General features: G+C 42.5%; 1 protein-coding gene across 1 annotated transcript in view; it reads left to right on the top strand.

Annotated features, from left to right (window-relative positions):
- Window positions 1-10,899, top strand: part of CWH43 (cell wall biogenesis 43 C-terminal homolog) — a 47,980-nt gene extending 37,081 nt beyond the window's left edge. Inside the window, exons 13-16 of the mRNA XM_080688408.1 lie at window positions 4,636-4,780; window positions 7,417-7,478; window positions 8,583-8,738; window positions 10,635-10,899. Coding sequence (XP_080544534.1) covers window positions 4,636-4,780; window positions 7,417-7,478; window positions 8,583-8,738; window positions 10,635-10,713 — 442 coding nt within the window. The 3' untranslated portion in view covers window positions 10,714-10,899. The remainder of the gene's footprint in view (window positions 1-4,635; window positions 4,781-7,416; window positions 7,479-8,582; window positions 8,739-10,634) is intronic.
- The last annotated feature ends 4,385 nt before the right edge of the window (window positions 10,900-15,284 follow it).

Below are 15,284 nucleotides of genomic sequence, written 5' to 3'. Positions count from 1 at the left end.
AGGTGCTGTGCTAAGCGTTGTATTTACTCCAACCTGAATGAAGTACTGTTACAGCCCCATTTTACAGATAAAGAAACGAGGCTGGGAAAGGTTCCATGACTTGTCCAACCAGGGCCACACAGCTAGGAGTTAGGTAGACCCAATTCAGAGCCTGGAGGTACTTGGGGCCGTGGTAGGAACAAGAAAGTCCCTGTTCCTGCAGGGTTACCACAGTTGGAAGGACTGTTGGGGTCTGAGAGTACTAAATGGCATTCCTTGGTCCCTCATGTTTTCCTAATCAACGGATAGGTCAGCAGAGGAATCTGGCAGGGCTACCAAAAGATCACTTTTAATTCTGATAAGCCTGTTGGACAACATGATTAAATACGGCCACATGGAACTGCTAATCCATCTCCCAACAATAGGTGAAACTGGCTCCCCCAAACAGCAGGGGCGGAGTCTGCCCTATCAAGCTCTCACCTAAGTGGAGAGAATAAACCAGAAAATACCCTGTTTGCAAACTAATAGTTTTCAAGAAGAGAGGAAGGACTTGAGACAAGTCTGCCCAGTTCATTCTTCTAAACTTAATTAATTATAGAAGTCCTCCCCAAAAGAAGAGAGAGGCCAGAGATGTTTTTCTAAGAAAGTCCCTCTAAGAGAAGACATGAGGAATGAGCAATGAGGTTTTTAAAAAATACATTTTTATTGATTTCAGAGAGGAAGGGAGATAGAGAAATAGGAACACCAATGATGAGAGAGAATCATTGACTGGCTGCCTCCTGCACGCCCCACACTGGGGATCAAGCCCACAACCTGGGCATGTGCCCTGACCGGGAATTGAACCGTGACCTCTTAGTTCATAGGTCGATGCTCAACCACTGAGCCATGCCAGTCAGGCTGGGCAATGAGTTTTATCCCCCCAAAATAACATTCATAACCAGTGACTTAGTACTGACTAAATCATGAATAATGCCCAAAATAAATTGTAAAAGCAAAGATTAAGGTATATAATTGATACTCTACCACAGTAAACATTCTGTAATGATAACAGAAAACACTGCTGTAAAGGGCTGAGTGCTATAAAATAGGGCAAACAGGTTCTGTTCACATTGATAACATGAGGCCACAGAGCTTTAAAGTGACACACAGAACACTAGAAAACATCACTGTCACACTGTACATCTTACCTGAAGAAAACGAATGTGTCTGCTACCCTTAATTTCCTGTTGCCTCACTTTTTCTCACAGAATTATGGGGATCTGAGAAAGCATGCTTGCATACGTTCTGAAATAAGTCAGAGCATGAGTAATATATGTTTGCCTCCTTAGATATAAAAAGGGTGTTTGGAAGATGGATGATATAGATGGTCCATATCTCTTTAAAAAGCTTTTTGGAGAAACACCTTTTATTTCTCCCAGTAACAAGTAGCAAGTATAGGCATTCAAAAATCATTCCACTGGCCTTAAAAGAGCACCTGAGTTGGGTTTATCTTTTAAAAAATAGGCACTTTTGTGTCTAAAGGTTGCCAGGTTTTCAATCTAAGAAACAGTTGAATCTCCCCCTTCCCTTTTTCTTTGCTTTTCCCCTGCCCCCGTCAACTCCCTCCCAGCTCCTCTGCAATGTCAGGAAGAGACTTGAAAGGGAAGGGAGGAGACAAGACTGAGAGATGGTACTCAGGCTGTGTTAGGAAGGATAGCCTTGTCTAACTTTCTATTAACCACGTCTTTAAAGCTCTCTGAAGAGCACCAAATCCTTGACTTGCTATCTTACTCGCTTGATTTAATAATACTGACAACATCAGCCACAATAAGAGCTAACCCTTATTGAGGAGATGTACCCGAGGGAGGAAGGGAGTCAGTGTAGTTTCATAGTTAAGCGCATGGAATTCCAGATCCTAGAATCAGACAATCTAGTTTGAATCCTAATTCAAGGCATGTCCTTCACTGAGGTATTTAACTAGCTTTCTCATCTGTCAATCAGGGGCAATAATCCTGCCAGTCTCATAGGGTTCTTGTGAGGATTAAATGAGACATATTCTCTTATGCAAAGTACAAGAATACAGTAAGTGCTCAGTAAATGCTGGCCATGATTATTGAACCAGGTCAGACAACTCTAACTGTAAGGTATGCTGGGCAGCTTAGGAAGAATTCATTCACCAAACATAGATCCAATATCTGCCGGGTCTGAAGCTCATGCTGGGCCCAGTCTCTGTCCTCTGAGCCACAGCCAGTGTCCCTCCTTAGAGCCCTGCCCACGAACACGTGGCCTCCCAGCACAGGACATGAGAAAGGTCACGCTTCAGATAAGTTGTGAAGCCATCATTCCATATTGTGGTTTGTCTTTGTTTCCTGCAATACTAAATACAAGGTCCTTACTGTGAGTAAATATTTAGAGATTTCATTTTCTGGTGATTATGGCACACACCCACATGAGCCCATATTAGGAATGAAATACAGAATGTTTGTCCATGTCATTAGCTGACTCAACGAGATTTTAAAAATTACCGACTATGCAGCTATCCCTTTACAGCCAATAAATAGGAAATGGCAGCATTTCTTGAAGTGGTTTAGGTACACACCATTTGTAAATTCAGTTTAGGTAATGAAGTCACCAGTTCATCGCCATTGTTTTTCCTTTCATCTAGATTCTAGAATATGCAGAAATGTACAAACAGGAAAAAGCACAGAACCTGTAGTTTGAAGACCTGGTTTTGGTTCCAATGCAACATAACCTTAGTGAATTTCAGATCACATGTCACTGAAAATTGTTTACAATTCTCTTTTGTAGCCCACCTGATAAAGTCATTGGGCTGAGAAAATGTAAAATCAAAATTATAGATTATTTTCCAATGATATATAGCTAAAATATATTTGTACAAAAACACTGTGTTGCAGTGACTTTGGACTTATCTGTACCTGGATTTGAATCCCGGTTCCAAAGGATGTGTCAGAAGGAACAGCATTCACTGCGGACTTAATGGACTAGAAGGGTCAAAGGGACAGATGAGAGATGCGAAGGCACTCAGACACTCGTAGCAGTGGGGAACCAGTACTGGCAGAGGAAACTGTGTTCCCAGAGTCAGAGTTGGAACCAGGAAGAGTGGCCACAGGCATGAGGAATGCCGCTACTTCCCCTCAGAGACTAGGGAAGAACATCCTGACTTCTCTCCTCTCAACCTGTTATCTCCTGCCAGAGCCTCCAGTTGGTGAAACATAACTGGGAATCAGCAGACAAGGGAGCCCAGGAGATGACCTCTGCAGGGGTCAGCCTCCCAGGGCAGGGAAAAGGGCTGAGAATGGGTCTGGGCAGAGGAGATGGAAAACAACAGACATGTTACTTAGCATCATTTAAAAATAGAGCTAATGCCTGCCTCCCAGTGATTAGGAGAATTCAATATCAAAGATGTTAAGCGATCATTCTTTTCACTCTTTCATATCTTGAGACATCTTTTAATAGTACTCAGCTGTCCACACTTGCTCATCTAAGCTTTGTCCTGTCTTCAGATCCTACCTTAATGAGGTGTCTCCAGTCTTCTAGGTCCTCATGCTCTCCCTCTATCTTCCTTCATCATAGTGTTTTGGTGTGTTTGTTTTTTTTTCTGTAATATTCTGGCTTCTGGGGAGGTGTAGCCAATGGGAGGCACTGGCAGGGGTGGGGGGCAAGAGGGGAGCGAGCACAGGGTATTTCCCATCCTTCCTCACAGCTTTCTCTGGTTTTCTGGCAGCAAGTGAGTATCTTGTGTGGCTCCAGCTCCTCCTTAGATGACCCCAGCTTCTTTGGGGCAGCCTCCCTCGTAGCACCATCTCCCACTGGTCAGGGCTGGCTTCCGGCCTCTGGGCCTCCTTCTCCGTCCCTCTAGCTGTAGAGATGGTACTGGTGTCTCCTTGTTGCAAAACTCCAGTTGCCTCACTGGCTACTGTTTGGCTTCCCATCACGTAGGTAATGAGCCCCTATATTAAATTCCCTTTGTCTGAAACACCTAGAGTGCTCTCAGTTTTCCTGGCGGCATCGTTTTAACTATGATGTCCCTATTTTCCCCCAAATAGATTGTAAAGCACCCCAGAGCTTGATGTCCTTGCCTGATTATCTCAGTTACACACGAACAGTGCTTTGATCATGAAAATACTGTATCATGCTTAGCCACTTTTAGCCACTGCTTGAGAGAGCTGAGTAGGTTCCATGAGTCCTGCATGCTCTGTGAATGTTAGGATTCTCCCTCTGACCACGGCTGCTTGTGCTGCTGCTGCTTCTTTAAAAATATATTTTTTTACTACTGGTTTTTAGCTGTGATTCTGATGACCAAGTATCAGATGATTATTGACACAATTTCTCCTGATGAAGAGTTAACAAATGCCTTTTTGGAGTAGATATTTAAATCAAGTTGACTCCAGATGATTTGTGGGGAAAGACCTTGTTGTTCTTAGTCAAAAGTGTGTCAGCCTACTCTGTTGAAGCACTGTCCCTCCATCTCATTCATTTCTAGAACATTAAGACATTTGCCTAGGTAGGAATTATTCTGGGTTTGTGCTCTACTTGAAGATATTTTTTTTGGGGGGGGGGGGAACTTAAGTACTTAAGACTTTTTAAAAGTTGTTTTTCAAATACAAAACAAAATTACATTTTTTGGTGTGTTTTTTTTGTTTTGTTTTTTTTTAGAGATGACCTCGACAGGAAACTTCAGGCTATTGCTATTTCAAAACTCCTGAAAAGTAGCTCTAATCAGGTGGTATTTCTGGGTTATATCACCTCGGCACCTGGTTCCAGAGATTATCGACAGCTCATTGAACATGGCAATGTGAAGGTAACACAATCATAATAGGATTTGATGTATTAAGTAACATCATGTTTAAGAACATGAGTTCATCTCTGGCATAAAGGATACGGCAGAAAGTGGGGTCCCAATGGACTCCTTATTGTGGCTTCAGGCTGCTGACACTTATTATTATAGAGAATCTGTAAGAAAGAAGAATTTTGCAAAGAAGATGAGAAGTCAGCATTAGGCCGAGCTGAAGCATCTGTGGGATGTTAATGGAGCCACTCAATAGGTAGCTGGTCAGGAATTGAGAAGGGCAATCAGGACTAGAGGTATAGAGTAAGAGTCACACCATGGTCTTTTTTTTTAAAATATATTTTTATTGATTTTAGAGAGGAAGGGAGAGGGAGAGAGAGATCGAAACATCAATGATGAGAGAGAATCATTGATCGGTTGCCTCCTGCACGCCCCACACAGAAGATTGAGCCCGCATCCTAAGCATGTGCCTCTGACCAGGAATTGAACCATGACCTCCTGGTTCATAGGTCGATGCTCAACCACTGAGCTACGTCGGCCTGGCCACTGTCTTGGTGATCATTGAAGCCATGGAAGTGGATGACATTGCTTATGGAATTAGAGAAGTGCAAAAGGAAGAACAAAGAAAACCCCTGATTTCTGTGGCTGTCAGGGGGTTAAGGATGAGGGACGAGAAGGGAAATTATCTCAGGAAAGAGATTAAGAAGAGGCCAGAGGGTAAAAGGTAAATTTGGGGAGTGTGGGTCACGGAGGCTGCCCCAGTTATTCACCACCATGCAACAAACCCCCTTAGACCCACTGGCTTAAAACAGCCCTGGTTTGATGTTCTTATAATTTTGTGGGTTGACTTGGTGGTGATTGTTTTTTTTCTGGATTCACTCATGTTGTCAGGTGGCTCAGCTGTGGCTGGGGGTCCTAAGATAGTCCCTCTCTGGGGCCTTGCTGCTGACCATTGGCTGGGCCTGTCTCTATGCACAGTTGGTCTCTTATCGTTTACCAGCTCGCTGGTGCTGTTGTGTGACCTTGGGGCGAGTTAGTTGACCTTTTTGGGCCTCAATGTTTGTATCTATAAAGTGGGGGTAGCAATTTCTACTGTATCATAGGGTTGTAATGATGAAGTATAAGCAAATGTCTGTACAACCCTCAGCTTTGTATGTAGGAGGCACTCGACAAGTGGTGGCCACACATATGTATTATATGTGTCTGACTGTACATAGAAAATCAAATAAAGTAAATGTACAAGTACATGGCCTATGAAGCACAAAAGAATGTTAGAAAATGTGATATTCGGCAAGTCTAAGAAAAAATTATATCCTAATAAGAGAAGGATTTCTGTGTGGGGGGGGGGCATATGGGTAGTATTAGAGAAGAGGAATTTTGTTTGTTGTTGTTGTTGTTTTTAATTCTCTCTTGGTTTCCACCGTTAATGGTCAGAAGCTGTGTCAAGATTGGCAGTGGGTTCTTATATAGCTTTTTCTATCATGAAGTTTATTAATGCAGAGAGTTTTGGTCATAAATGCTTGGATGAACAGATTTTTCTCCTTAAGAAATGAGTATTTAAATTCTGTAGTCTTAAAATTTGATAGCATTTTTTAAAAACCTAATAAAATAAAATGATAGCTAAGCACAGTCACAGTTTATTATTCCCAGTATACACAGCTGAATGGCTAAATTTTCATCGCTTCCCAAGGCAAACCAGAACAGTCCTTTTCTTATTTGCTTTTTCAATCACTAACATTTCTCTTTAAATTTTAAATTTATTACAATTTTTTGTGTATACTAAAGGCATATATGTGTGTGAAAGTGTGATATAAAATAATAAAGATTAACAAACATCCATATGTCTTACCACCAAGCCTATGGGAAAAATTAAAAAATAGGTAACAAATGGTGATCTATTCTTTTAGTGATTTAAAAGCATGTTTTCAATTAAACGTTAAAAGTAAAATTGAGAAATGATCAAAGACAGGTATATTTTTTATTTATAGGATTTTTAAAAAGAAGAAAATTAAAATTTCTTTAGTATGAAAGCTCCATATCTAGAGTTTTTCTAACACACTATAGAAAAATATATGTGTATGTTCTCAAGCTTTCAACATCCAAAAGACTCGTGATTATTCCCAAAATGTGTTTATTTCCAGTGATTCAATTTAACAAACATAGATTGAGCGCCTGCCAAATGCCAGAGAGGACCAGAGAGCCAATGTGATTAAGAGTTCCTCTGCTCAGGACGGGGAGGGTGGAGGCACAGAAACAAAAAACCGTACAGAACAGTAGAGCTGGTGTGCATGCGGGCCAGGATGCCCGAGGAAGGTTCTGTAAGTTCTCCCCGGGCTGAGACACCTGGAAAGCTGCAGGGAGCCAGGAACGTATTATAATCGTTGCTTTCCCTGCCTAACTCCCTCTCTAGACCATGTTCGTCTGTGTACTCCCAGCATCTAGTACAGGAGCTAGATGGGCAGATAGTAGGTGCTCCACAGAATATCTGTAGAATGAGTAAACAAGGCGGACCTTAAGGGCCAGCAGGAGCCAGGCAGAGAAAACAGCATGCACAAAGGCATGTTTATTACTGCAGCTCACACACTTTCTTGGCAGTTCAGAACAGAGCACTGGTTTAATGCTGTAACGTTCTCTTCTCTGTTTATTAGGATATTGACAGCACAGATCAAGACAGATGGTGTGAATACATCATGTATCGAGGGCTGATCAGGTGAGCATAGGTGTTTGATTTTTTTTTTTTAAATCTACTATTATTGTGATCTTATGAGTCTATCCTGGAGAGAAAAGCTTTATGGAAGCAGTTAATTAATTTTGTTACTTTTTATAAACATTGATTTAGTTAGTTATGCAGTTTAACATCTTTTTCAAGTCACAGCCTAATGATTTAAGAAGGAATAAATGGCTGAGCAAATTAAATTTAATTATACAAAGAGGATACGAGGTAAGCTATTTAGCATAAGTATGTATCTGTCAACATGTGTTAGGATTGGCACCATTTTTTACTGTATGGCATGGTGGAAACAGCGTGGACCATGGAATAAGAAAGCCCTGGGCTTGAATTCCAGCTTTGCCAACTTCTAATTATGTAATCTTGGGTAAGTCAACTAACTTGTTAGAGCCACTATTATATTGTGGTGAGGTCTCTAAAATTTTTCTTTAAATTTTATATCGTTAACAATTATATCTTTAAAATTATATCATCCCAGCCCAGCTGCTGTGGCTTAATGGTTGAGCACCAATCCATGAACCAAGAAGTCACTGGTTTGATTCCTGGTCAGGGCACATGCCCTGGCTGCAGGCTTGATCCCCAGTAGGAGGTGTGTAGGAGGCAGCCGATTGATGTTTCTCTCTCTATCCCTCTCTCTTCTTTTCTCTCTAAAATCAATAAAACATATTTAAAAGTATATATATATATATATATATATATATATATATATGTATATATATATATATATATATATATATATATATATATAAAATCTCATGTCAAAAAGTGAATATTTTATATATATTCCAAAATATATTGCATGAAGGCAATTTGTATAGACAGAATATTCATTAGTGTAAACAAGTAGAGTAAGGTTGCCAAGTATGTTTAGTTAATTAAAGAATATGCATGTTCTTTATTCACGTATGTTGTAAAAGTAATATGTTGATAAATATTTAGAGTAACAAGTCAAGATCATTCTAGTGAAACACAGGGTAGTGTTAGGAATGGGAAATTGGCTTAATAATGAAGGTGTTACCTACTAGATCTCATCAGATTTCCGAATGACAATAAAATCTTTACAAACCATTTCTATTTCTGCCACAGATTGGGTTATGCAAGAATTTCCCATGCTGAACTGAGTGACTCTGAAATTCAGATGGCCAAATTCAGGATCCCTGATGACCCCATTAATTATAGAGACAACCACAAAGTGGTCACAGACCACAGGGACGTTCCCAAGAAAATTCGTTTCAATCCCAGGTGAGTGAGCTCCTTCATGTTGTAGACTACAGATATGAGACACAGCACCCCCTCTAGGGACCTAAGTATTACCCCACAATGAGCTACACATTAGGTTTGGTTCTAGAGGTTCGTTCAGGTAGGGGAGCTCATGGTAAAGATGATAAAATCTTGTTTGGGGTTGAAGTGATGGTCCCTGCCTTTTGAGATGGAGAAATGTGTTGTTAGTCCCTCTGCAGGTAAAAAGCTCACATACGCATCATCATCATCACGATGGCCATCATTAACGCCAGAGCAATAGCTGACACTGGGGTGTTCCCGTGTCCCAGACCCTGCCCTCAGTGCTCAGGTGTTATCTTGGTTAGTCCCCACTGGGCTGGTGCTTTTGCTCTCCCCACTTCACAGCTAAGGGAGCTCGGCCTGAGGAACAGGAAGGAACGTCACTGCCTGGCCTGTCAGCGACCAAGCTGTGAAGTGCGAAGGAAGCCCGTTCGTATCGTTGGGTTGCCGTGGCTCTCGGTGTTGGCTGCTCCTCAGACACTCCTGGAGAGCTTTTAAAAACTTCCCTGACCAGCTCATCAGGACTTCCTGGTGGTCTGGGCTTTGGATTTTACCAGTAAAATATCTTTCCAGGTTATTCTAATGTGCCGATAGGATGGAGACTATAGAGAGTGTATCATTCATTTCCATCGCAGATATTCTGCCATGTGAAATACGTAGAGTTTTAAATATATTACCTGAGGTTACCTGAGAAATCTATTTGCAGCAAAAGGTGTGATTTGGAGTCTGTGTTCTTTCCTCCTCCCACGACTGGACAATGAGAAGAAACATCTGCATAAAACCAAACCCAGAACGCATCATGTACTAGTACATTATTAGTACTTGACATTTCTACTGGTTTTACCAACAAATACCTATAGAAACTTCTCAGGCCTCATTTTGTTTGGGGGAAGAAAAAGGATACTTATTCTTTTTTTTTCCTTCCTTGTCTCTCCTCACAACAAGAAAAAACTGGACCAAAGTGTAGGCAATGCACGTAAAAAGGGCTATAACCAAGTCTTCCCTGTCACTCGTGGGAGTGAGGTTCTTGCGATATCTTTAGAAAATGAATTTTCTAAGATTTGCACAGGTGAATGAGATGTGGAAGAAGGCTTTATTTGTGTGCAGTTGCATTTCTCATGTAACTTTTTACATACAAAGTCCCCTGCCCCGTAAGCCAGTCCTGGGAAAGGCGCAGCTGTGGTTCTAGTAGACTCAGAAGCAAGGCCAACGTGCAGCGCTTCTGCTCCATGGTGCAGCTGGGTGTAGTTCAGCACTCAGGCCAATTAAAGTCCATCCGCCCATTGTGGGTGCCCCACATGGCCACGAGCCGTGTGGACACAGGGGTGCACAGCCCTTGCAACTGGAGAGCGAGTTTCTTGGGTAGAAGTTTATGTATTCCGGTTTCGCACACTTGCAGGAGCCACGCCTATTCTGACCATGGACTTGCGTTCAGGTGTGATTGATGGGCAAGCACCCTCCCACATCACTCAGAACTTACTGGGCATGTGCCTCTTTAAATAACCAGGTTGTTTACAACGGCATCACCTTCACCTATAAAATGGATTTTATTAGAGCTGAGGACTAGAGAGAAAAATCTAGATTTATTTTTCAATAAGGTTATCCGCCAATAATTCTTAAACAGCTGTGTTTTTGGAGCGATCCAGAACCATGGAAAGAGGACTCTGAAGTTTAAAATGTTTGCCATTCCCGGATGCATGAATCCTTTTTTATCTCTTCATTTGCTGGTCTTATAAATTGATCACATCTCTCCGGGTTGTATGATAGATAAGTAAAAGCACAATAGATTATGGTTGAAATTTTACGTAAGAACATACCTTTCTGAATGGTTTTTACATGTCAATTACTTTTTTTTAGATTTGGATCCTACAAAGAAGGACACAATTATGAGAACAACCATCATTTTCATATGAGTACACCGAAATACTTTCTATGAACTATTTAAATCAAGAATTCACTGGCTGAGCAAGTCTAAGGAAAACAAAAAGTAAATAAAAAGAAAAGATGGATGAAAGTGGGAAACGACATACACAAAACCCTCAATTTTGAAAATGTATGGTATCTATACAGTGGGACATTCTATCAATTTATAAAATATATCGATTAATAAAAGTATTTCTCCAAATTGTTTTTGTTATTTTTTGATAAAAAATAACAATGTGGGGTAATATAAGAAAGTTTTACTACTAGAGATAAAATCATTATAATGTCTTACCTTTGCAATGCTTTAAAATTAGAAATTGATTTATTGATGAGCTAGAAGAACTATTTACAAAAATCAAGCAGTCTTAAATCCCTCTTGGGACAAAGCAAGGGGGGAAATGTTTAAATAGTAAGTCTAATTGTTAGAAGAATAGTATGGACAAAAACCTGTTGCCGACTCAGCAGTAGCAGCATGCCTGTCACCGTCCTCCTCCGACCTGTGGTAGAATCACCTGTCTTTTTTCCCATGCTTATATCACTCCGTGGCTATCATGTCTCCAATCAGTCGGGTCACCAACTCAGGGAGCACACCTCAACACACAGGGGGGTCCCATGGAGTGAAATTTCTTCCCTAGAATTAAGCAAATAGATGATGGGAGAATTCAGCCCAAGAGCATGGTCTCCATAGAAATAGTGACTTGAATGCTCTTCCGGGAGGCACATAACATCATAGACCTGGAATGGGCTCTGAATGTTGTTTTATCTCTGGGGGCAGAGATAGAAATGACAAGAGAGAGGGTTTGTGTCACAATCCAAGGGAGTTCCTTGGATCTACTTAGTAAATGTGTCATATTGAGCACACAGCCATATGCAAGACATGTCCCATGGTGGTTCTGAAAATATGTCCACAAATGATTTGGTACTGCCTTCCCCAGGTGGAACCTAATTTGCTCTCTCTGAGTGTGGGCTAGACTTACTAACTCACTTTTGATGAGAAGAATAAAGTGAAAGAGATGGCATGTGTCTTCCAAGCTTAGGTGATAAAAGATACTGTGGGTCCTGCCTCAGTCTCACTCTCCTGGGTCTGAGAGAAGCCAGCGGCTGTGTCATGAGCAGCCCTGTGGAAAGGTGGTAAGGAACTTGCCAGCAGCCATGGGAGTGACCCACCTAAGATGTACAACTTCCAGCCCACGTCAAGCTTCCAGTTGTTTTTCAGCCCCACTAGTCATCATTTTTGTTTCCTTTTTTTCTTTCTTTTTTTTTTTCCACTTGCCATCTTGATTGCAACTCAGGAGAGACCTAAGCCCAACCATCTAGTCCTATATAATAAAGAGGGAATATGCTAATTGACCATCACTCCATCACAAAGATGGCTGCACCCACAGCTGAGGCCAAGTTCCCATAAGGAGCCTTAATGAGCAATCAGCAGGGACCTGAGGCTAGCTACACCCTCCCCTACCCCCATGGGGCTTGACAGGGGACCTCAGGTCGTGCCCCCCACTCGGCTTAACGGGGGACCTCAAGGTGCACTTCCCATCCTGGTACTGGGCTAGGGGACCTCAGGCTGCTCCCCCTGCCCCAGTGCCAGGCTGGGGGACCTCAGGCCGCACACCCCCCAGCACCAGGTGGGGCTTGACAGGGGACTTCAGTCCCCGCCCCCCACCCCAGCGCCAGGCCAGGGGACCTCAGACCGCACCCTCTGCCCCAGCATCGAGCCAGGGGACCTGAGGCTGCACCCCCCTGCCTGGCTGGGCTTGACAGGGGACCTCAGGCTGTGCCCCCCACCCAGCGGGGCTTGACGGGGGACCTGAGGCTGCGCCTCCCTCCCAGTGTTGGGCCGGGGGACCTGAGGCTGCGCGCCCCTTAACCTACTGCAATTCACAGAAATCTTGGGGAGGACACTGTCTTTAGGAGGGAGTGGAATGGGGTTCTGGCTCTCTTATCCAGAGCCAAAAGGTCAGGAGACCCCAGTTGACATTTGGGTTACATAACCTTGCAATATGGTCAGGGGATAATGTTGGTAAAGCACTTGGCTCAATAGAAGGTCAATAGTCAGTAGTTACTACTCAAGCTGTCTTTCATATTCTGACTGGCACACTTGGCAATCAGAATCCAGAGATAAGGGATTTTTCAGTTCAGCTACACTTCCTACCACCCCCACCTGCCTAGCACAGTACTATGGATATGATAGACACTAAGTAAATGTTTGTTGTTGTCAGCTGCTCAAAGTTCCCCAAACATGAATAGGCTCAAGGACTGTCTCATTACAAGCACTGATGCATAGTAAATTACCCAGTACATAGGTGGCTTAAGACAATAGTTATTATCTGACTAGTGACCCAGTGCACAAAATTCGTGCACATTAAAAGGGGATTAATTAGAGGAAATAATTTAATATTGCTGTTTGCCCTTACTCTATAATAGAAGTGTCAGAGATGAAAGAAAATTAGTAAAATGTATATGAAAATCTTCCTCCTGTCAGAGTCTGGGGCTCACCATGGGACCCAGAGTCAAGTCCCTGCCCACCCAAATGCACCTCAAAATCCTGTGAGACCCAGACCCGGCCAGCCCCCCCTCATTGGGCTAGATCCAGACCCGGCCAGTCCCACCCATGTCAAGCCCTGCCAGGCAGGGGGCATAGCCTCAGGTCCCCTGGCCTGGCACCAGGATGGGGGGGGCATGGCCTGAGGCCCCCCCAGCCCAGACTGGGGTGGGGGGCGTGCCTTGAGGTCCTCAGTCAAGCCCCGCCAGGTGGGGGACACAGCCTAAGATCCTCTGTCAAGCCCCCCTGGGTGGGGGGCATGGCCTGAGGTCCCCCATCATGTGCTTTAGGGATTTCCTTCTTTTTTAAATATATTTTTATTGATTTCATAGAGAAAGGGAGAGGGAGAGATATAGAAACATCCATGATGAGAGAGAATCATTGATCGGCTGCCTCTCGCACGCCCCTCACTGGGGGTCGAGCCCACAACCTTACTAGTGTGCTATTCTGAGAATGTCCACAAGTAAATTAGATTAACTATCTTTTTTTTCTCAGCCTCTTTCTTATTCATCGAGCTCTGTGAACCTCAATGGACCATGTAATGCCCATCTATATTGAGGAGGGCAATCTACTTACTGAATCTACGGATTCAAACACTAATTTCATCCAGACACACCCTAATAGATACACCCAGAAATAATGTTTAATTTGTGCAACCAGTGGCCAGTCAAGTTGAGACATAAAATGCTCCATCACTAACACATTTCAGTGATTTCACACCTGGGGACTTGTTAAAATGGTGGCATCTCAAGTCTTGCCTCAGTTCTACTACATTAGAATTTGCACTTTAACAAGATCCACACACAGGTGATGTCAGTTTGAGAGGCCCTGATCTTGGTGGATATAAAGTCTCTAGCCCTGAACTGTGAGATTAAGGTGATTCTGGCTATCACTAGATACCTGGAAAATCAATAATAATAATAATAATAATAATAATAATAATAATAATAAAAGAGTAATATGCTAATTAGACCAAAGCCAGGGCTGCGAGGGAAGCCCAGGTCCTGGGTGCCTGCTGGCGGCCAGAGGGAAGCCTGGGTCCTAGGTGCCAGAGGGAAGCCGGTGCCAGCAGCTGGGGGAAGGAAGGCCTACTCTTGCCCAAATTTCATAAATAAAATAAAATAATACAATTGAGCCCTGACCGGTTTGGCTCAGTGGATAGAGCGTTGGCCTGCGGACTGAGAGGTCCCAGGTTCGATTCCGGTCAAGGGCATGTACCTTGTTTGCGGGCACATCCCCAGTGGGGGGTGTGCAGGAGGCAGCTGATCGATGTTTCTGTCTCATTGATGTTTCTGGCTCTCTATCCCTCTCCCTTCCTCTCTATAGAAAATCAATAAAATATATTTAAAAAAAATAATACAATTGACATTCCTCCTTGGAGGAAGATAATAGATCTCAAATTATTTTTACAAATAATTTTTTCATACACAATGTCCAGTACACAATCCAAAATTACTGAGCACACAAGTAATAAGACACCATAAGCCATGATCAGCAAAAACAACAGACAAGGGAAACAGGTTTCAGGTGTGAGGTTCCTTAGCTATAGACTTAAAAAAAATGCTTCTTTTGTTCAAGGATGTAAAAGCCAAGCATGAACATTCTGTCAGGAAAGTAAAACTATAAAAAAAAAAAAGTGACAGCAGATTTGAAAAAAAGAAAAACTCTAGAATTCTCAAAAATTCTGTAACTGAAGGTAAGAATTCAGTAAAATCATTTAGCATCAGATTAGACAAATAGCGGAAGAACTGGAAGATAGGTCAGAAGAAACTCAGTTGTAGAGATGGAAGGCTCCCGGGAAATAGAAATAAGGGGAAAATTCAAATGCATCTTTTAAATATTTGCAAAGACACTATCCTTGTAGCAGAGATATAAACACATTTAACAATCTCATGATGCCATCATACAGTAGTGTGCTTTGTGCAAATCAAGGTATACACCTTTTACTAGTCTTAACAGAAAGCACCTGGAGCCCTGGTATTACGTAAACCCTTTAACCTGATGACTATTATTCCAGTGCAAGCACAGTAATTCATAGCTCC

The sequence above is a fragment of the Plecotus auritus genome (assembly GCF_963455305.1).
Source record: "Plecotus auritus genome assembly, chromosome: 1".
NCBI lineage: Eukaryota > Metazoa > Chordata > Mammalia > Chiroptera > Vespertilionidae > Plecotus > Plecotus auritus.
This window is presented reverse-complemented; position numbering and strand designations above follow the sequence as displayed.